The sequence below is a fragment of the Zychaea mexicana genome (genome assembly GCF_025766255.1).
Source record: "Zychaea mexicana strain RSA 1403 chromosome Unknown BDB00scaffold_17, whole genome shotgun sequence".
NCBI classification, from domain to species: Eukaryota; Fungi; Mucoromycota; class Mucoromycetes; order Mucorales; family Lichtheimiaceae; genus Zychaea; species Zychaea mexicana.
Window position 1 is genome coordinate 347496 of NW_026516680.1, and position 19979 is coordinate 367474.

General features: G+C 43.6%; 7 protein-coding genes across 7 annotated transcripts; 3 read left to right on the forward strand and 4 right to left on the reverse strand.

The window, feature by feature from the left end:
* Positions 1-228: 228 nt before the first annotated feature.
* BDB00DRAFT_811352 (uncharacterized protein) lies at positions 229-939 on the reverse strand. The gene is made up of 3 exons (XM_053122614.1): positions 704-939; positions 506-624; positions 229-427 (listed from the first exon to the last, which is right to left on the reverse strand). Exons 1-3 carry the CDS (start codon positions 831-833, stop codon positions 329-331), a joined length of 348 nt encoding a protein of 115 aa, XP_052982266.1. The 5' UTR covers positions 834-939; the 3' UTR covers positions 229-328.
* A 1396-nt stretch (positions 940-2335) lies between these two features.
* On the forward strand, positions 2336-8128 carry BDB00DRAFT_811355 (uncharacterized protein). Its single transcript, XM_053122615.1, has 10 exons — positions 2336-2463; positions 2539-2582; positions 2670-3084; positions 3204-3482; positions 3571-3826; positions 3920-5312; positions 5388-5509; positions 5593-6885; positions 6959-7216; positions 7292-8128. The coding sequence occupies exons 1-10, from the start codon at positions 2443-2445 to the stop codon at positions 7957-7959; spliced, it is 4749 nt and encodes a 1582-aa protein (XP_052982267.1). The 5' UTR covers positions 2336-2442; the 3' UTR covers positions 7960-8128.
* A 1565-nt stretch (positions 8129-9693) lies between these two features.
* Positions 9694-11038, forward strand: BDB00DRAFT_180450 (integral membrane protein DUF106-domain-containing protein). The gene is made up of 5 exons (XM_053116368.1): positions 9694-9798; positions 9860-9986; positions 10064-10350; positions 10426-10587; positions 10678-11038. Exons 1-5 carry the CDS (start codon positions 9783-9785, stop codon positions 10983-10985), a joined length of 900 nt encoding a protein of 299 aa, XP_052982268.1. The 5' UTR covers positions 9694-9782; the 3' UTR covers positions 10986-11038.
* A 20-nt stretch (positions 11039-11058) lies between these two features.
* BDB00DRAFT_869913 (aspartic peptidase domain-containing protein) lies at positions 11059-12708 on the reverse strand (the record flags this gene model as incomplete). Its single annotated transcript, XM_053126650.1, has 4 exons — positions 11059-11628; positions 11723-12265; positions 12367-12511; positions 12602-12708. The coding sequence occupies 4 exons, from the start codon at positions 12706-12708 to the stop codon at positions 11059-11061; spliced, it is 1365 nt and encodes a 454-aa protein (XP_052982269.1).
* Positions 12709-12901: 193 nt separating this feature from the next.
* On the forward strand, positions 12902-14253 carry BDB00DRAFT_811364 (lactate dehydrogenase A). Its single transcript, XM_053122616.1, has 2 exons — positions 12902-13379; positions 13498-14253. Exons 1-2 carry the CDS (start codon positions 13113-13115, stop codon positions 14146-14148), a joined length of 918 nt encoding a protein of 305 aa, XP_052982270.1. The 5' UTR covers positions 12902-13112; the 3' UTR covers positions 14149-14253.
* Positions 14254-16643, reverse strand: BDB00DRAFT_953646 (uncharacterized protein; the record flags this gene model as incomplete). The annotated part of the gene is made up of 7 exons (XM_053129625.1): positions 16586-16643; positions 16321-16505; positions 15719-16123; positions 15462-15611; positions 15129-15341; positions 14911-15035; positions 14254-14815 (listed from the first exon to the last, which is right to left on the reverse strand). The coding sequence occupies exons 1-7, from the start codon at positions 16617-16619 to the stop codon at positions 14254-14256; spliced, it is 1674 nt and encodes a 557-aa protein (XP_052982271.1). The 5' UTR covers positions 16620-16643.
* A 265-nt stretch (positions 16644-16908) lies between these two features.
* Positions 16909-19050, reverse strand: BDB00DRAFT_811377 (uncharacterized protein). Its single transcript, XM_053122617.1, has 6 exons — positions 18758-19050; positions 17807-18656; positions 17631-17685; positions 17515-17562; positions 17209-17430; positions 16909-17122 (listed from the first exon to the last, which is right to left on the reverse strand). The coding sequence occupies exons 1-6, from the start codon at positions 18851-18853 to the stop codon at positions 17104-17106; spliced, it is 1290 nt and encodes a 429-aa protein (XP_052982272.1). The 5' UTR covers positions 18854-19050; the 3' UTR covers positions 16909-17103.
* Between the last annotated feature and the right edge of the window lie 929 nt (positions 19051-19979).

Sequence of the window (19979 nt, forward strand, 5' to 3'; positions counted from 1 at the left end):
GTTTTCTCTTTTGTACAGCTATTATTTACCTGTTTCTTTTTGCACAAGTGAATGCAGTATGATTCTCCCCTCCTAATCCACATCACCCATGCCTTTCTCTTTCCTCTGCTCATGTTTTAGTGCCATATACTGTAAATCTACCCTCCTATATACCAGATCTTTGCCTTTAGAAAGGGGATTGTATCCTCCCATTTTCTTCTTGCTCCCTTAATTCTTTCTTTCTTCCAAATAAATTAATGTTAATTCACATAAAAAACAAATCTATTAAGATATTTACAGGTATAGTGTAGTAGAGCATTTTTTTGCGTATAGTACATGATTGTTGTTTTCAAGCGTGACCCACGTCGCGTGCTTCCCATACTTCTTCCGAATTCCGAAGCTGTTTCTTTTGTGAATCTTTTTCTTGGTCTCGTCTTCGAATCATTCGCTGTTGTAACACAACACGTGAGTATTCGCGTGTAAACTATTAGTCTTTGGGCTCCACCCCTGCCCTTGTCAAACTTACATCAGCTTCCTCATTCGATTTCGTTTTAGTTTTCAGACAGAACTTGAAATCTTCCCAACGAGCAGAACAATCTTTCTTTTCACCATAGCGATAATAGTGGATTGCCTGAGCACCCAGTGCTGTCAAAAAACAAAAAGTAAAATTTGTTAGTTGATTCCCAAATCTTAATTAAGCATGCCTTTTCAATCCATTACTTACTATAACATTGAAACACGGAGTCAAATGCTTGCGTTACGCTGCAATTTGCATATTCACGTTTAGTCTCTGTTTCGAATTCTTTAAAGAACTCGGCCGTGTCGGCATCGTGGTGTTGTGAATCATTACTCATTTTGTTAAAGCGAGGAAAAACAAGGCTGGGCGGGGTGTTAGCTGTTGAACCGAGATTTTTTTTTGTTTCGGTGATTACCCAGCCGACAGAGCTGCATAGAATGCCATACCAGTTATAAAAGCTGTGTGCTACAAGAGGAGGTCATTGCTTTGAATGAAAAGGCTGTAAGTGTTCCGATTGCTGTGGCAACCCGGACCCGATCCTGTTGTCTTATTGTTGTCATGCGGTTGCTATTATGATATACAAGATGATGATACCCAGGTCTGGCCCTATAGCAAATGGAATGTGAACGCGATCATGAGTACCTGGCTATTGCATTTAGCTTATCCGAGAAAAGAAAGAGTGAGTTTCATAGCGTGCGTCAAAACTCCACGGCAATAGCTACAACCATCAAACTCTGTTACGATCTCGGTAGCACACCGACAAGGTTTAACTGGCCCAATCAAAAGTTGGCAAGTTGTTCTTACAAAGAAAGCACAACAGTGCATCTTGGATATCGTCGTGGAGTTCTTTTTGGTGCTACTAAAGTGTAGCTCTCCCGCTTATGTTAGCAGCATCCAGACATGATACGTCGTGCTAATGTGTAATAAGTGGTATAAGCTCAGAAATGGTAGTACAACCACAAGGGTTTGGTGGTGATTGTAACAATCATTGCTTGTGCCACCACAAATAAAGAGGCGATGTTTGCGATGGTGCATACAGCACATCGAGGATGAAAGCTATGGATAGATGCTCAGCCATGTAGGTTTCTTGGGATAATGCAACTCAATTGCAAAAAGCAACAGCAGCATACATATCCATCTCTTTTTCGGGACTATTCTTAACGTCAATTGCAAGTCAAGATAGAAAAAGAGTGTATTGTAAATTTGGTGGTAGGCTTTACATTCGAAAAGGTGCTTGTTTTTTATGATTCGTTTTTCTCGAGATCAAAGGAGAGACACTTGATTTCAGAGTTTAATCCAGGTAGCTGATTGTTGAGAGTTACCGTTTGGTCCAGGCTGATGACTCATAGCGCGTTAACCATAGCTCATGCTAGTGTTTCCAAAGTCATACTTTATCTTATGGACGTGGCATGGTTAGACGAACAGCTACTATAAACGTACATATTTAACGTTCAAAGGGGGCCAATGCGGCGGACCAACAAATGACTTGATGAAGGACCGCGCAGCAGCGGCAAACTGCAGAGGGCTAACCGGAAGCAACCTTTCCTTTTTTACAATTTTTAGCCTTTTACGTCGATAAGCAGAATGGTCCGAGGAGGGGGGGGAATATTTGTTTATGAGCGGAAACAACGAATTATCCACTCTACTACGGTACCACACCCACGGTTGACTACATCAGACAGTAGTATCGAAGACTAAGTGGACAAGAACAAAGACGAGGAAGGATGCCAAGACAGTACATTGCTCAACCTATCATCATGCATGAATCCTCCTGAGAGCAAAGAGGTTCCGCGAGAAAGGAAAGAAAAACAAAAAAAATCGTCGTCGCCGCAGCAACGGCCCCTTCCTTACTCAGATGTTAAATTACCTCAAAGCTTGAATCGTGCGGAAAATCTTTTGCGTTTTTCTTCTCCTCTTCCTTCTCTCTTCCAATAACGATAGTAGAGATGCTCGATTGCAGCTTATCCGTAAGGCCGTTTCCTCTCTCTTAAATTTGTGTATCCATAAACATAAACAATTGACGTTTTTTCTTTGGTTTTAAGGATCCGTGGGTAGGCGGCAATTTCGCACCTTGTTTTCGGGAAGCGTACGTCATTATCATATCCAACAGAATATTTACTTACACACAGTATATGTTATGAGAAAACGCTCACAACCGGTATTCATTCCTCAGTGTTTTAGACGGTCTGATCCCGATCGCGCTGTTTGTTTGGTCAGTGTCTGCCGTCCTTTTCAGCTACGTTCGTCATGTTCGCAGAACGTCGGCAGTCTACACGCCACTGAAGAGCAATCAACCAAGCAATTATGGCGGTTATGGCGCCACCACCGTGCCCTCGATCACTGAAGACGATGAACGAGTTGACGACGATGCTTCGTCCTCTGACAGTACCATATCTCCTTTATATGAAGAACGTTCGCTGCGATGGTCGTTTTACAATTGTACAAGATTGGCAGCAGCCACGATCCAAGTCGCCGTATACCTCTACTCGCTGGGACAGTTGGTGACTGAGCACTATGACTTTGATGAATCCGTGGAAGGAAGTAAGCTGACATTAACGGCAGCACTTGTTGCAAACCTCATTTTTTGGGTAAGTACATGCGGGATATCATGAAAGAGCAAACGAGGAAGAAAATCAGAGAATGATTAAAGGATGAGGGGTAATGGATGGCTTGGAACTGGTTTTAAATTGTGTACCGATATCTGTAGGGATATGCACTGTTGATCTCCATCGCCAACATCTTGCTGACAGCAACGTCCAAGAAGCCCGTTGCAGACGATATCTGTTTCCAACTCAATCTCCTGTACCTTGGCCATTTCTGTATCAACCTCGTTGACTTGCGCTCTTTCTATATTGTCCATTATACCGATATATCCGTTGAGGGCTATGTGCATTCAATCTTAACCGCATGTGTTACATCTATTCTCCTTTCAATCATCATCCACGAAGAGCGTCATTCCCCTGTCGAACCTGTCGTTGCTGATACGGTAAAGAAAACCCACCACGATTTCTCTTATAGTACTGCGTAACAACTTTGAGGCTGATTCTTGAGTCGTGGGTTATATGTGATTACAGGGACGCGTGCAATCCACGGAGAACTGGGCTTCGTTGTATTCCCAGTTCTTGTTCAGCTGGGTCGAGTCAATGATGAAGGAAGGATACAGACGTACATTGAACGCAGAGGATCTCAACGAATTGCCTCCCGAGAATAGAGCAAAGAACATCTTGTCATCTTATCGAAAGCACAAGACCCGTTCGATCCTGGTGTCCTTGTTCAGAACGTACAAATTGACCTTTGTCAAGCAGTTCCTGTACTGTGCAGTGTGGAATGGTAACGTTTCTTTCATATTTATAACCCTTAGCGAAGGAGACGCCTCATGTTATGCAGGGAGTGCTCATATATATGATACGCGTGGTTGATTAGTTGGTATGTTTGGTCCGCCTCTCTTCCTGAACAAGATCATCAAGTATATCGAAAACGGCGATCAGAACGAAGAACCGGTGTCCACCGCATACTTGTATGTGATTGGTCTATTCGTTACTGGTGCGCTGCAGACATTGGCCGTGCAGCAGGCCTTGTACATTGGCCGCACAAACGGTGTCCGCATCCAAGCGATTGTGATCGGTGAGGTCTTTTCCAAGTCCCTGAGACGCCGCGACACCACGGGAGCTACTGATGCTGAGGACGAAAAGGATGGAGAAACTTCCAAAAATGTCAACAACTTGCTTTCGGTGGATGCACAAAAATTGGGCGAGTTTATTGCGTACTGCTTCTATGTCTACTCATACCCCATCCAAATCGTCATCAGTATCTACTGTCTGTACGAACTTCTCGGCGCCGCTCCCTTGTATGGTGTTTTGGTGATGATTTTCACGCAGCCTATCACATTCTATGTCAGCAAACGATTCGAGACGCTGCAAAAGGATCTCATGGCGGCCACCGACAAGCGTCTCAAGATTGTCAATGAGATGCTATCGGCGATTCGTATCATCAAGTTTTTTGCATGGGAAAAGGAGTTCCGCACACGCGTGCTGACTGCTCGACAAACCGAACTGAAAGCCATCCGTGCTCGTCTTTTTATGTTTATGCATATGATGAACGCCTGGTTCCTCATTCCTATCCTTATCATGATTACCGTTTTCTACATCTACACTCTGGATCACAAGCTGACGGCATCCACTGCGTTTACTGCCCTTGCCTTGTTTAACACGTTCCGTGCTGCTCTCGACGAATTCCCCATGATCATTTCGTTCGTCCTCCAAGCCAATGTATCCGCAAAACGTATCGAGAGCTTCTTGGATGAAGACGAAGTTGAGATTCCTGAACCATCTTCAGCTTTGGATGGTACCCAAATTGGTTTTGTCGGCGATGCTGCCTTCAGCTGGGAAAAGCCTGACGTATCGGATCAGGATAGCGAGAGCAAGATTTCTCTACGTGACCTCAACTTGTCTTTCCCTGTCAACAAGCTATCCATCGTATGTGGTCCTACCGGCTCTGGTAAAACCACTCTGCTGGCATCTCTTTTGGGCGAGACGTGGTGTGTGCGCGGCAGCGTTCGTCTCCCTCGCATTGTTCCCACTCGCACGAGTCCTTTGGGTGGCGCGGTTTCTGGAATTGCCTATGTTGCACAAACTGCTTGGTTACAAAATTGCAGCATCCGTGACAATATCCTCTTTGGTCTTCCCTATAATGCCGAACGCTATGAGAAGGTGCTCTATGCCACTGCATTGACTCGTGATCTCGATATCCTGGAATTCGGTGACTCGACAGAAATTGGCGAAAAGGGTGTTACCCTCAGTGGTGGTCAAAAGCAGAGGTAAATTGCGACTTTTCTCATGATTTTAAAGCTGTTATACTAATGGTTGAACTGTCATACAAAACAATTCAATAGAGTGGCAATCGCTCGTGCCGTTTACTCTCAAGCCGAAACCGTTATTCTAGACGATTGTCTCAGTGCTGTTGATGCTCATACTGCGAAGCACTTGTATGAACATTGTCTGACTGGCGAATTGAGTAAGCTCAACACATATATTTGTCCTCTACAGTAAAAGAGAACGACCTGGACCTTTCTAACTGGATTTTTTGTGTATAAAAAGTGCACGGACGAACCATCATCCTTGTTACTCATCATGTTGGATTGTGCCTCAAGAGTGCATCCTACATTGTTGCTTTGAAGGATGGCAAGGTAGCTGGCGCTGGTGATCCTCAATCCATGCTCAAGAGCGGTGTATTGGGTGAAGAGCTCGCTCGTAACCAAGAAGAGCAGAACGAAGCCAAGGAAGAAGCCGCAACGGATGGACCTATCCCGGTTGTTCCTCAATCATCAAAGAAGCAGCAGCAGGATGGCGCAGGCAAGCTTGTCGAAGATGAAGTTCGTGCCGAAGGCGGTGTCAAATGGTCAGTCTACGATACCTACATCGGCGCATCCGGTGGATACACTTACTGGGTCATTATACTGGTGCTTTTCAGTCTTGCACAAGGAGCTGTATTAATGCAGGATTACTGGATTAAGGTTTGGGCTAGCGCATACCCACCAGGAGCTGAAGATGATACTAGCAGAGACAACAGTACCAGCAGCAGTGTTGGTATTTTCTCAGGTGGCTCTTACCTTGGTTCATCGTCTGAGCCTGGTACTTTCAGCGTCCATTATGTGACTCCCATGGTCGCTAAGGAAGAACACGTTGATGTCAAGTATTATCTTGGTGTCTACTTCCTGCTCGGTGTTGTTGCGCTTATTGTTACATCCGGTCGTTCGTTGGCTTTGTTTATTGGATCGATCCGTGCTTCTCGTCGTCTCCACGAGCAATTATTGGACAGAATCCTGCATGCTAAGGTGCGATTTTTTGACACAACGCCTCTTGGTCGCATTGTCAACCGCTTCTCGTCTGATCTCGAAACGATTGATCAAGAAGTTTCCCCTTCGCTTTCCTTCCTGCTGTACTCGATCGTGTCGACGTTTTGCATTGTCGCGTTGATTACCTATGTCGTACCTGCCTTTGTCGTTCCCGGAACGCTTATTGCCGTTTTGTACTGGTTGGTCGGTGCCTACTATCTAGCAACATCACGTGATATGAAGCGTCTCAACTCGGTCAGCCGTAGTCCTATCTACGTGCAATTCAACGAAAGTGTGAACGGTGTCACTACTATCCGTGCATTTGGGTCACAGTATCGCTTTGTTGCCGAAAATCACTCGCGTATTGATAACAACAACCGCCCATTCTTGTGGATGTGGGCTACGAACCGCTGGCTTCACGCACGCGTGGAAGTTGTTGGCTCCTTTGTCGGTTTTTGTGCTGGTCTTGTCATGGTCATGGCTCGTGATTGGATTGATCCCGGTATGGCTGGTCTTTCTCTGAGCTACGCTTTGACCTTCACATTCCATGTGCTTTGTGAGTTTACGTTCCAATTGATCCGCTGATCAGAGAAATAGAATTGCTAACTTTATGTTATACGAAAATATAGGGGTCGTCCGCATGTACGCTGTCAACGAAATGAACATGAATGCTATTGAGCGTCTCCACGAGTATTTGGATGTTGATCAGGAACCACCAGCACGTATCGCTGCCACCTGTCCTCCTGCAAGCTGGCCCGAGGCAGGTTCCATCAAAGTGGACGACCTCGTCATGCAGTATGCACCCGACAGTCCTGCTGTGTTGCGCAACGTTTCGTTCGAAACTCGTCCTCGCGAGAAGATCGGTATCGTTGGTCGAACTGGCAGTGGTAAGTTTCTATCTACTGGAACCAGAGAGATGAAAACGCATGATGACTCAAAGCAATTCTTTTGTTTTTGTAAAGGTAAATCAACTCTGACTCTATCCTTGTTCCGATTCATGGAGGCTACCTCTGGTCGTATTTGCATTGATGGCGTCGATATCAGCAAGATTGGCCTCGAAGACCTGCGCTCACGACTCACAATTATTCCTCAAGACCCAGTGCTATTCTCTGGCACTTTGCGCAGCAACTTGGATCCATTTGACCAACACGACGAAGCCGAACTTTGGGCTGCTATGAAACGATCACATCTTATCGACCTTCGCGATGACAATGACGCAAACGACAACAAGAATGTAACGCTTGATTCTCCAGTGACGGAGAACGGCAGTAATTGGTCTCAAGGTCAACGTCAATTGATTGCTTTGGCTCGAGCCCTTGTCAAAAAGTCCAGTCTGATCATTTTGGATGAAGCCACGTCCTCTGTTGACTTTGATACCGATCACAAGATTCAGCAAACTATTCGTGAAGAATTTGTTGACTCGTCCTTGCTGTGTATCGCTCACCGTATCCGCACAGTTGCTGATTATGATCGTATTCTTGTGCTTGACCATGGTAAGGTCATTGAATTTGATACGCCCTACAACCTGATTAATCGGGAAGACGGTGTTTTTAAACAAATGTGCGAACGTAGCGGCGAGTTTTCCGAGCTGCTGGCAATTGCCACAGCAAAGTTTGAACAACAACAGTAGTAGCAATAGCATTCTTAGATCTCTCTTCATTATCTCATATCCCTTGTTTTCTTCTTATTTTCAATACATATATCTACATGTACGATATCAAATGTATTTTTCTTTTTCTTTGCATTGTGCCCTATGTGGTTATCACCCATTAAAGTTTTGTTTTCATATATAACACAAAACCACATTTATATAATTATTACATACTCACCTATTCAAATTTCTCTAGATGTGCACTAAGGTTTCCTTGTTAATACGACCAATAAGGGTTGTAGATAGTTAATGTACTTCCTTTTGTCGCATTTCATGGGGAAGCACAGGTTGCTACCAGTAGGAATATGTTAGCGCTTGTAGTAGTCGGTTCGCTAGAGCGACCGTATTTGTATTGTCCGCGTTGACTGGTTTGAATGAAGTTATTATTCATAGAATAGATGTATGTGTGTTTCCAAAAGTTTTATAATGCTATCATACACGAACCTGATACTATGTGGTTATGTAGAAGTCTCTCAATGCTTATACTGTACTAGGTATCATCAAGCATATATTCAATCCACATTTATATAATGATTTTGTAAAATCAATGGAGATTTTTATAGCGAGTTTCTGTAGTACATTCTAGTACAACAAATCTCTGTTGGTAATTGCTGGGTGTTACATCCATATACCTGGATGCTAAAGTCCCGCAATAATCTTGCTGTAGCTGCCATGGCGTCCAGAAGCCCTGACATTGCTGAATATGCTATTTGCCTGGTGCATCAATTATTAATATATAGCACTAGTATCAAATTGATCCGTCCCTTTTGCATGGATTAGTGTCAATATCTTGCCTTTCATAAGGAACTTCCGCACTTTTATAGATTCGCCTTTGACCTTTGCAAGAATAACATTTCGCATAAACCTGGGCTTCCCAATCTCATAACCTCGAGATCTGTACATGATATGTTTTAAGACGTATGCGAACGGCGATTATTTCTCGATTGGAAGAGGTTGCCTATATGTTGAAGTGGTCTGACTTTCGACCAAGCTGGTGTGCAATCGCACAGGTTCTCGTGCCAACTTTTGAAAACTCGTAGCATTTCTAAGTGGCCTATGGCTTGTAACTGTTTCATGACGATGACTAAATCTCGTACTGCAAGTTCGCAGTGATATCAAATCGCGATCTTTGCTGTATCACAGCGCTTTTACCGTGTTCATCGTCGTGTGTCCTTGTTCATAGATTTGGATAGCCTGCCGCTGCTTGCCACGCATCAAATGTAATTTTCTCGCACAAGCATAGCCTGCTGCTAGTGACGGTGCAAGCTGTATCATAAGGTCGACATCCTTCATAGCCCTTTTGGAGTCTGCCGTCATGCCATGTGCTGTAGCTCGAAGTTTAAGTACCTCATGATGCTATTTTATAATATCGTCAGCGGCAGCAGTGGCGTGGTCAACAGCGTCTGCGAAACGGGAGTCAGAGAACGCGACTTGCTGCGATCTTTTTATTCTATAAATGGTGCTTGACTTTTCAAAAGTACCACGCTTGTTAAGTGTTGAGACTTTGTTCATTGTTTTGGTTGGGTTTTGCATTTCCGTATTTCCGTTGATTGTTGAGTCTGGTTTTAGTTTTGACAGTGCAAAGACCGTCAAAGGGACTGGTTGCAAATGAATTTAAATGAGTCGTCGGGCTTGGATTTCTTATATCGCCACATATGGCGGCTCAGTGGACCAGTCCAGCTGTTCCAAGAGAAAACTCAAAATGGCAGACTCGTAAGCGTGTTCCCTCAGCATTGCTTAGATTGCATTCATTTCTATTCGACTGGAACTAACTTTTTTATTCACTGCTCCTTTAAAGACAGATGCTCCTAGATCCTGGTATGATTTCTATAGTACACAATTTTAATAGCTTTAAAATTAAACCTACGCAACAATTTAGCTATCCGGGATTGGGTCTTGATTCCCATCATGATTGTCATGGTTCTCGTCGGTATTCTTCGCCATCACATCACGATGTTATTGACGGGACAACCAAAGAAGCCACAAGTTAAAGCCGTCCGTGAATCGTAAGCTCGCTCCACCATAGAAAAAACGCGCGTATCGTATGAAAAACGGGATACTTATGCAGCCAACCATATAACAGAAAAGCACTTTTACGTGGTATGCGGTTACGAACATTTGGCAATCATATCCCAGCACATGCTTTCAGCAGTCGAAAAGCTATCCTTGCCGAAGCATTTGAAGAAGGTCGATATCTGAAGAACGCGCCTGGTAACAACAATAATGCCCCCGCAACACCGCCAAATCCAATGACGGATCCCGATATGATGGAAGGCATGATGGAGGGCATGAAGAAACAGTTGACCAACATGGTACCTCAAATGCTTATCATGGGGTGGATCAACTTTTTCTTTAAGGGTTTCGTCGTCAGTAAGTTGATATACATAAGGATAAAAGAAAAGATATACGGGTGAGGTCTGGCTGACGTATTGATTCATTGATTAGTTAAGCTGCCATTTCCATTGACACCACGTTTCAAGACCATGTTGCAAAGCGGTGTGGATACCCGTGATATGGATGTCACCTGGGTTTCGTCGCTGTCGTGGTACTTTTTGAATTTGTTTGGTCTTGGAAGCGTATTTGCTCTTATCCTAGGCGATAACAACGGTGAGAAACAATTCTTTGACGTTTTAATCGTGGAAATTTGGATATAATTACGACTTGTTGAGCTCATAATTATACGTTCCCTTATGCTAGCTGCTGGAGTGGATATGGCTGCCATGGGTTCCATGCCAGGCGCTATGCCTGGTGCAGGTCAACCCGGCCAGCAACCCGATTTCACCAAGCTATTTTCGGCAGAAAAGGAAAATTTGTTGATCACATCTCATCAATGGGACTTGGAGGATGTAGAGGAAAGATTATTGCAAAAATATGGTAAAAAGACCAAGAAAAGCAAGTCAGCAGAAGCAGCGACACAGCCATCCAAAAAGGAAATGTCTGTGCGTGACAAGATCAAAGCAAGTCAGCAAAAGGCGAACAGTGCTGGAAACAAACGTCGACATTGAATTTATTATATACTCTATGATAAATAAATACTAGTAACACGGTAATCTATATGGATTTGAATGATATTATTGATTATTTTGATTTCGCAAAGCCTACGCGCTTTTTTTCAAAGTCAAAGACGGAATAATAGCTTCGCAAAAATGTATCGCCCATGATAACCATTGGGACTGGAGCTTCTGCGATACCGGAATAGCATAGAGTTTCATTGCCAGGGTTGACCTTTTCGCGGATCAGATTGCTGTATGCAATAGGGAACTCTTGGTTACCGAAGCGGAAAGCAATCAATTCTTCTTGGTCCTGATGAGCCGTGATACCGTCATTGGTTTTCGTACTGTTGTTTGCTTGTTTGGCACCTCGAGCACAAGGCACTTGCCAACCGAGTGTGCTGTTGTATTCAGCACCAGGGATAGCCATATGGATTGAACGCGACATGGAGGGCGGTACGACAATTAACGTGGTGCCCGTATCAATGATAGCGGTCATGCTGCTGTTTGATCCTACGCTTATTCCACCGCCGCCAGACATGATGGTGCGGTTGCCAACCTTGATACCGCCAAAAGGTACTTCCCAATAACGGTCGTTGGTGACTTCGACGAACGTCAAGTCTCCCTCATACAGATCGGGATTGGTGCCCCCAATTAGCTTAATTATTCGTATCAGTAAATTATATAGACAAAGTGAAGAATGTGAGCATAACGTTTGCCGAAATGATCGTCTGCTGTATCAATATCATTACCAATTGACCGCCTTTGTCGGATTCACCCAAATGGAACGAAACAACAGCTTCCTTAATCACGCCTTGATCCTTTAGGTTCTCGACAAACGATTTTTTGGCTCCCGTCAAAGATAGCTTGGCAAATCCAAGACCGAAAATGCCATCCAGCTCAGGATCTGAAGCAAATTGGGAAGATACCTTGCTAGCCAAGCCAAACAGCTGATTTTTGGCAGTCAAATTACCAACAGTCAAAGTGTCATAACCCTTGATACCTTGGACAGCTGATCCGTCGCCATATTGCAAAGTCCATGTGCCATCATCGCTACCACTGTTGTCTGTACCGTTTCCTGTACCAGTAGTAGCAGTAGTAGTGTCATTGCTGTTGCTGCTCGACGAAGAAGTTTCATTGGCAGGTTTAAACGTGGACGACTTGAAATCGGAAAACAAAGGGTGGTTACCGCATCGTTCGCACTCTTTGCTAGGAACCCAAATATCTGAACTGCCTGTATCGAAATCCATCTCAAACGATTGAGGTGGTGTGCCGATTTGGATAACGCCAACGTACTTATACAAAAATGGCATATCAGTCTTTTGATGGCACACCTTTACTGTTTGCTTTTTCGTGTCAAGCAATACGTATCTATCTTCAATGGAAAAGTATATACCTCAACGTCAACATTGACGCTTTTCAAATGGACTCTGCCACGAGCACTTGTTTGATTTGATGCTGATGACGCGCCATACTTGGCCAGAACACGATAATGTCGTTCTGGCGTACTTAGTAATCTCGTCTTCTTTCGTAGTGGAAGGCTAGCACGAATAATTGTTTTAGTAACAGCAATTACGGCCCTCCTGTCAGTGTTAAAAAGTATCAATCAAAAACAAACAAGAAGTATATACCTGATTGATGAGCTCTGGACAACGGGTGCTGCTTCGGCTGTGAGAAGCAGTAATAGTTCGAATACACATCCAACAAACAGAGCTGTAGTTGCCAACAGTTTTGTCATTTCCTTTTCGTCTACGGCGTCTTTGTCGTCTAACAGTAAGAGAGAGCTGTAAACAAGGGTTACTTTATGCCTCTTTTAGCTTATATTAAACTGAGGTTTCGCATCATTTGGGTAATGCTTTTCATCCCCTGCTTTAAAAAGTACAGTGATGCGCGAAACAAAATAATTCACCGTGCTGCTTAGAGAATCGCACAAAAAAAGCACAACCCCCTCCACCTTTCTCAAACCCTCTCACCTCTTGCCTTTTTCTGACCCGGATCCACAAATGCGGGTGCAACTGAGCCGTGTGGCTATATTATTATGAAATCATCCAAGTAGGGAATGTCGCCCAACTTTGTTGTAAATAGCGTTGCTGGTCTATAACGCCCTCGCCAAACTTCACTGTCTATTTTCAACTAAAATTCATGGGCCATGGCAAAGTAGCCATCGTTGGAGCAGGGTCTCTAGGTAGCACCGTCGCCTATAGTCTCATCCTGCGCCGTGCCGTTGCCGAGATTTTGCTGGTGGATATCAGTACAGACATTTTACAGGGTCAAGTCCTGGATCTTTCCCAAGCCGCACTAGGCACAAGAACGATCGTTCGTACTGGTACTTTCAAAGAAGCTGGTCAAGCCGATGTCATTTTGCTGACAGCCGATGTTGTAAAGCGTCATGACGAATCTCCATTACAGGTATATATAAATTTGCACTTGTGTTGCTATAGGAACCTTGCAATGTCATTGTTCCCAATGGGAAACAGAGAAGCTCAAAGCGTTGCCATTCTCTTTTAACGAAAACAAAAACTTCAAGTATACAATGCGAAGCCGACAGTTACTCAACAGCATTACGCGCGCATTACAACCGATCCAACCACGCGCAATTATGATTATCGGCATTGATCCAGTGGATATATTGACCCGACATTTGCAGACAACGCTCGACTTGCCTGTGCAACGTGTGTTTGGAGCTGGTTGCAGTGCCATGAACACCGCCAGAGCCAGACATTGGGTTTCACAAATGAGCCAGACTGGGAACGATTGCAAGGTGAATCTGTATGTCATGGGAACGCGTCAGATACCAGTCATTGCATGGCAAGCAGCCTCAGTTGATGGGCAGTCTGCCAATACGATACCTGACTTAGCTGTGCATCGACAACTGTTGGAGCAGATTCTGATTACAGATAGGATCAACGAAATCAAAGAGTATAAAGGTGGAGCATGGTACGGTCATTCGGCTTTCCTGACACGGCTTACAGAATCAGCCTTGTCTAAAGAAGCATCAATCCATGTTCTCAGTGTCTATGTCGAGCGATTTGATGCATGTGTTTCAGTACCCGTAGTATTAACGCGCGAAGGAGTTGAGCAAGAAGTACCCGTGCCCTTGTCTCCGGAAGAACACCAGCTCATGGAGGTTGCTGTGAGCCAAAGCTTACGAGAGTATGAAGAAACATCCACTTCATGATTATCCTATTATCTTCTCTATACATAACATACATTCCTCCATTTTTACCCTTATTCATAACACTTCTGTTTATAACATCAATGTTTCCATTAACGACATCATTGGCTAAATTTTATTCTTGAGCAATTTGGGCTCGGGTGACCACATGTGATCTTCTATATAAGAAAGCAATTGACCCTTTGCAAATGCATCCTTGACTTCATTCGTTGCCGAGCCTTCTTCAATTGATTCACAGCACACAGCCTCTGCTATGATAGCAGAGACTTGACGGATTCTATCGAGGGATGGATACAGCCAGCCTTGTTTTCGTTCCTGAACTGTTAATGAAGCTGCCAAAGCCTTGGCAGCCTTGTATATCATTATATCGGAAATCGCTTTGGGCTGCGCCAGCACGGCACCCAAACCGAGACCAGGGAAAATGTACATGTTATTGCCTTGGGCTGGGTAGCATGTGGTTTGAGTCTCTGGGATAGCGTATGCGGGAAAGGCTGTGCCAGAAGCAAAGATGACTCTGTTATCTGTCGCAAGCATGGCCTCGGCAAACGTGCATTCTGCTTTGGTAGATGGATTTGAGAGTGGGAACACAATGGGTCTTGCATTTAGTTCGGCCATTCGGTTTAAAATTTGGGTGTTAAAGGCGCCAGGTGTGGATGAGAGACCAATCAATCTGAATCGATCATCAAGAGCTTTGTTAACCACACAACCTTTATAATGGTATTGGGTCATGCTTTTACTGACAGCGGTATGATGAGGAGAACTTACACAGTGGGACGGATGTAGTTGACAATATCCAAAAGACTCTTGTACTGTTGACCACCGTTATCATTGCGCGCGTAATAGACCTTGTGCTGAGGAAGTTTATCACCACGATCCAAAGTAACCAGACCCTAGTAGAAATGCCAAAATTAAACATATAAAAGTTTCCCGTATTGTGAGTTTTCCATCCCTCCATCTCTTGCTACTAGTCCTCCAGTGTATACCTTGCTATCGACGATCCAGAAATGACGACGAGCCTGCTCTTCAGTCATACCACAGTCGATCTGGAAATAGCTTTGAATTTGACGAGCCACACCAATGGCAGCCGATCCAGCACCATAAAAGATAATACGATGAATATCAGGCGACACGCCAGATTCGGTATGAGCGAGTGTGATAGCATTAATGATACCTGACAGAATCACTGCACCAGTACCCTTGAGTCATCGATAGATGTTAGCACCGTTATCTTAAATTAGTAGCACGGAAAAAGCTCTTTTAATCCGAAGACAAAAGCAATAGCCAGCACGGGACATTTTTCCGTTTATTTTTTTTACCTGGATATCATCATTGAAGCACAACAACTGATTCTGATATTTTTCCAGCAACCCGAAAGCATGTTCCGAACTCCAGTCCTCAAATTGGATAAGAAGACTGGGATATACTGTTTTTAGTGCCTTGAGCACGCGGCCAACGGTTTCGTAAAACTAAGCGATTGTTTGATATGAAAGAAAAAAAGAGAGGGTATAATAACGAGCTTTTTTAGTTGTGTTATGAGCGGTAAAATATTACAAAAATGCGGGAAGAAATTTACCTCGTTATCCTCGGGTCGCGGCTTTCTTTGTCCAATGTAGAACGGATCGGTCCGGAGACGTTCATTGTTGGTGCCCAAGTCCAACAATATAGGTAAAGTACGGCGAGGGTCTATACCGGCACCGGCAACATACAGCTGTAACTTGCCAATGGGGATGCCCATGCCATTACATGACAAATCGCCAATGCCGAGAATGCGTGAGCCGTCAGAAATGACGGCAATCTCTGGGGAACCGGCGGAGGAGGAGTTGTAGTTGCGAATGGTGTCACACAAAGTCTCATAATCATCCATGCCCGACAGGAAGAGTCCGTCAGGGACTCCGGGAGGTGAAAGGAATGGGTAAATGTTAGAATACTCAAGGCAGGCAGTTCCTACCGTTGGTGTATAGATTATGGGTGCCATTTCCTATATCATAGTAAACATTTCAAAGCAGCAGTGCCTTTTATTAGTGATTGTCCTATCAACAATGCCACAAGCTTAATGTTCTATGCATTGTTGTTATTAGATAATGGTGGGGGGGAGGTAGTAGCAGTAGATTGTAAGGTGAGTGTGAGTGTGGGGAGAAGGATACTCGCCCCGAATCGCTGTTCTATTCCCTTTACCTGCAATTCTTCAACGACGATCTTGTAAAAAAGGTGCATATGTGTCGCTCGCAGGCGGGCCATTAAAACATACTTGTCCAGTAAGGATGTCTGGGAACGAAGGTATTGCAAGACACGCTTCTTTTGCGTGTTCATATCACCAACGGCAGCTGGGAATCTTCCTGTCAAGGACAACATGGCAGCTCCTATGTATAATCGTATTTAGGATGCACTGAGGTGATCAACAACGTAAATGATAATAAAGTGGAATATTGTGATTACTAACCTTCCTTCTCAGTTCTATTTAATGATGTGGCCATAATTCTCAAAAAGAGAGAGCGAGAAAGAGAGTGTATTTTTGATAAACGAGCAATCAACTGTAATTATAGAAGTCAAGATGTCATGCTGCGGGGAAATCTTTCCTAATTCAGCTTACAATTCGGCATTCTGGATGAATCAGCAGTTGAGACAGCTGGCTATGCGAGTAATTTTCATTTGGCCATGCGAGTTCACGTGGCAGATCGATGACATTCAATAAGCATTCGGTCATTTTTTTCTTCTTTTTGCCACCACACAACTCAGGAGTACACTATTTGCTCTTGCTTCTTTTAACACAATAGATAGAATCAGTATTGTTATTTGCTTGATATTGATTTGATGGATGTTGGTTGTGCGTGGGTGGAATGGGATGATATATGCAAAAGTTATATGTATGTACAAGTAGAGAGATAAAAGAGAGATGAGGAAATAATGCTTATTTACTGCTATGATGGTATCTTGTTTCTACCTGATCTATGATTATAATCAGGAGCAACTACATCGACTATAAATTATACGTATGAAAAAAGAAGGTAATTATTATAAGAGTTGCATCTCATCGTCAGTACATAGGTTTGTCAGCATACATACCATACTGGACAGCTCGCATTCACTTGTAACCACTTCTCAATACAAGCACCATGAAATCCATGCATGCACGGTAAATCGACCAAATCAACACTGGATCCAAAGTTATCCAGACAGATAGAACATTCATTTTGAGTTGCGCCATCGCCAGTAGCCAATCGATGCCTTGGTAACGCTGCAATCGTATCCTCTGACGCTCCTACAACATCTCGTCTACCCGTTTCCCTATGCAATCACGCAAATATCAGAAATGAAAAGAAATCATTAATAGTTTTTTTATACAACTTGAAAATGGATCATCCGATTTACCAATTTGATGCGTCTCTGAATGTTGCTTCATGCTGTTCTCGTATTATTCTAATGATTGCAATTTAATTGATAAATCAAAAACAATCTAATTCCCCCTCTGTCCTCTCTCTTCTCACCTAAGCAAAGTTGAAAATTCATACGCCGGATCAAACGATGAATCAAATCCAGATCCTGTTCCGCGAATTAAATGGTACGTGTGGCGTCCATGTTTATGTGAGACGGAAGTAGGCTTCATTATTTGGTTTTGCTCTATCCCTCTCCTCTAAACATGAATATCTAAATGAAAACATACCGTGATAGTCTTCGGATGCACCTTCATAGTCATTTATCTCGGTGATCGATTGAGCATCCTCGTATTCGGCCAAGTCATTGACAGCAGAGCGACTAAAACCATCAACGTATTCTTCATCATCGCCATCGTCAATGAGCAATTCGCGCATTAACTCTTCGGCTCTCACCATATCAATTCGCTCTTCATCCTCTTCTTCCTCGTTGTCGCTATCGTCGTCTGATAAATCGTACGGGGGAACAAAAGACCTGCCTTCAACTCTTTCATCTATTGTATATGCTCGTTCATATGAAAAAAGGGAATATTCTTCATCATCATCGTCGTCGTCGCCATTGTCATCATCGTCCAGGTATTCGGCATAGCTATCCTCATTGACGTCTCGTATAGATAGAAATTCACCCTCGTCTAAGCTGCCTTCTTCTTCATAACTGCCGACATCTTGATAAGTAACGTCATCGTCGTCATCGTCAGTGTAATGTTGACTGGCATTGCTGCTGTGGGCTGGCCACGGTGATTGTGTTTCTTCATAGTCGCTATCATTATCGCTATCATCCTCTTCACCGTCATCATATGTTGCTCGCTCGATATATTCTCGGTACTCGCTCTCTTCCTCTACCTCTTCCTCCTCTTCGTCGTGATCCTCTTCTGGCGCATACCCAGCAAAAGCATAATGAAAATTCTCGTCACTCGAAGCGACGTGTAGATCGTCGACGTCGTCAAAATTGCTATCTTGACGAGGATAAGCACCAGGAATAGGCGAATCGTCCAGTCCATTTCGAAAAACATAATTCCACAACGACGCAAGTGCTTCATCCTCATCGCTCCAAGTTCGATCAGTATGTGTTGGCTCAATCTATTTAAACAAGTTGCCACACCAATCAGAAAAGCCAGTAATCATTTTAGAAAGAACTACACCACAGCTCGGACTTCACTACTTTGTCGTTGTAAGGTTACCTCTTCGACAAAGTCGGAGAAGCATTGTTGACATGCCAAGTAAGAGGACGCGATAACGTCTGTTTGCTCTTGACAAGAGTGACAAAAGTAACTCATTTGAGACGAGGGGAAGAAAAAGTATACTATCAAGATCAAGAAGGTACACTTTGAGAGAGGGATAAAAGGGGGTTGGTTTGGCGAGAGTCGAAGAGAGCCAAAGTAATGAGACCCAGTGAAGAAAAAGAAGAAAGTAAAGAGAGAAGAGAGTGCGTGAGCATGTGTGTGTGGTGTTAACGTGTGCAACCAGATATGTACTATTCAAGAGTTAAACGCCCACTATGATGTCGGTACGCCTGTTTAACCTTGTTTCCGTTACTGCCTGTTATGGACTCTACAAGAAGCTTTTTGCACAATGCAACAGCCTAGAGCAAGCAGTATAAAGATGAAACGATCTTTTACTTTAATGTCTCCGTCTATGTAGCAACGAGAAAGTACTCTTGTTCAAATACACTTATCACAGATTACAAACATCGCACTCTTTCATATCTCTTTTATTCATGCCAAGCATTTCTTGTTGGCTCGCTGTACTGTATGTATGTCTTACTATGTCGTGCTGTTTGTGGTGGCAAGTGATATATCACATCCGTAGCCCAATGCAAGTCTTTTGCAAAGATTCTGTCGCCTAAGGATGGACACCATGCTTATATATAGCATACACCTGATTATTCAGGCCAACAAGAAAGGATTTCCCGGGACGATCGGAGCAAATTGATCCGGGGGATCTGCTCATCCTCTTCCCCACTTTGTCTCAGCAGCGAGGAAGCAGTATATGGCAGTACTCTCTCATTCCCGAGTAATCTTTACGTTAGTTTATTTTGTGAATAATCAATGTACTCATCATTTAAACAAGGCTTGAAAGCAATACAGTCATCGAATATGGAAAAATGCTGATCTCGATACTGTGGTGTGGAGGGTAGGTAACAATCAAGTGCCATTTATGGAAATTCGTTTCTTAATTTTTATATGTTAAGCATTAGCTAATGACAATACTCACGATGACAGCTAGATGAGAATATGTGGATACCTAGCAGCGCACTTACTGAAAAACAATGGTTATTACAGTATGCGCAACAACATAGCAAAAAGCATAGAAGATAGGACGCACCTACACGATCATTACAATGCGGTCCATTAGTGGGATTCTGGCTGATAGGAGAGAATCTGTAACCAAAATACTGTTACC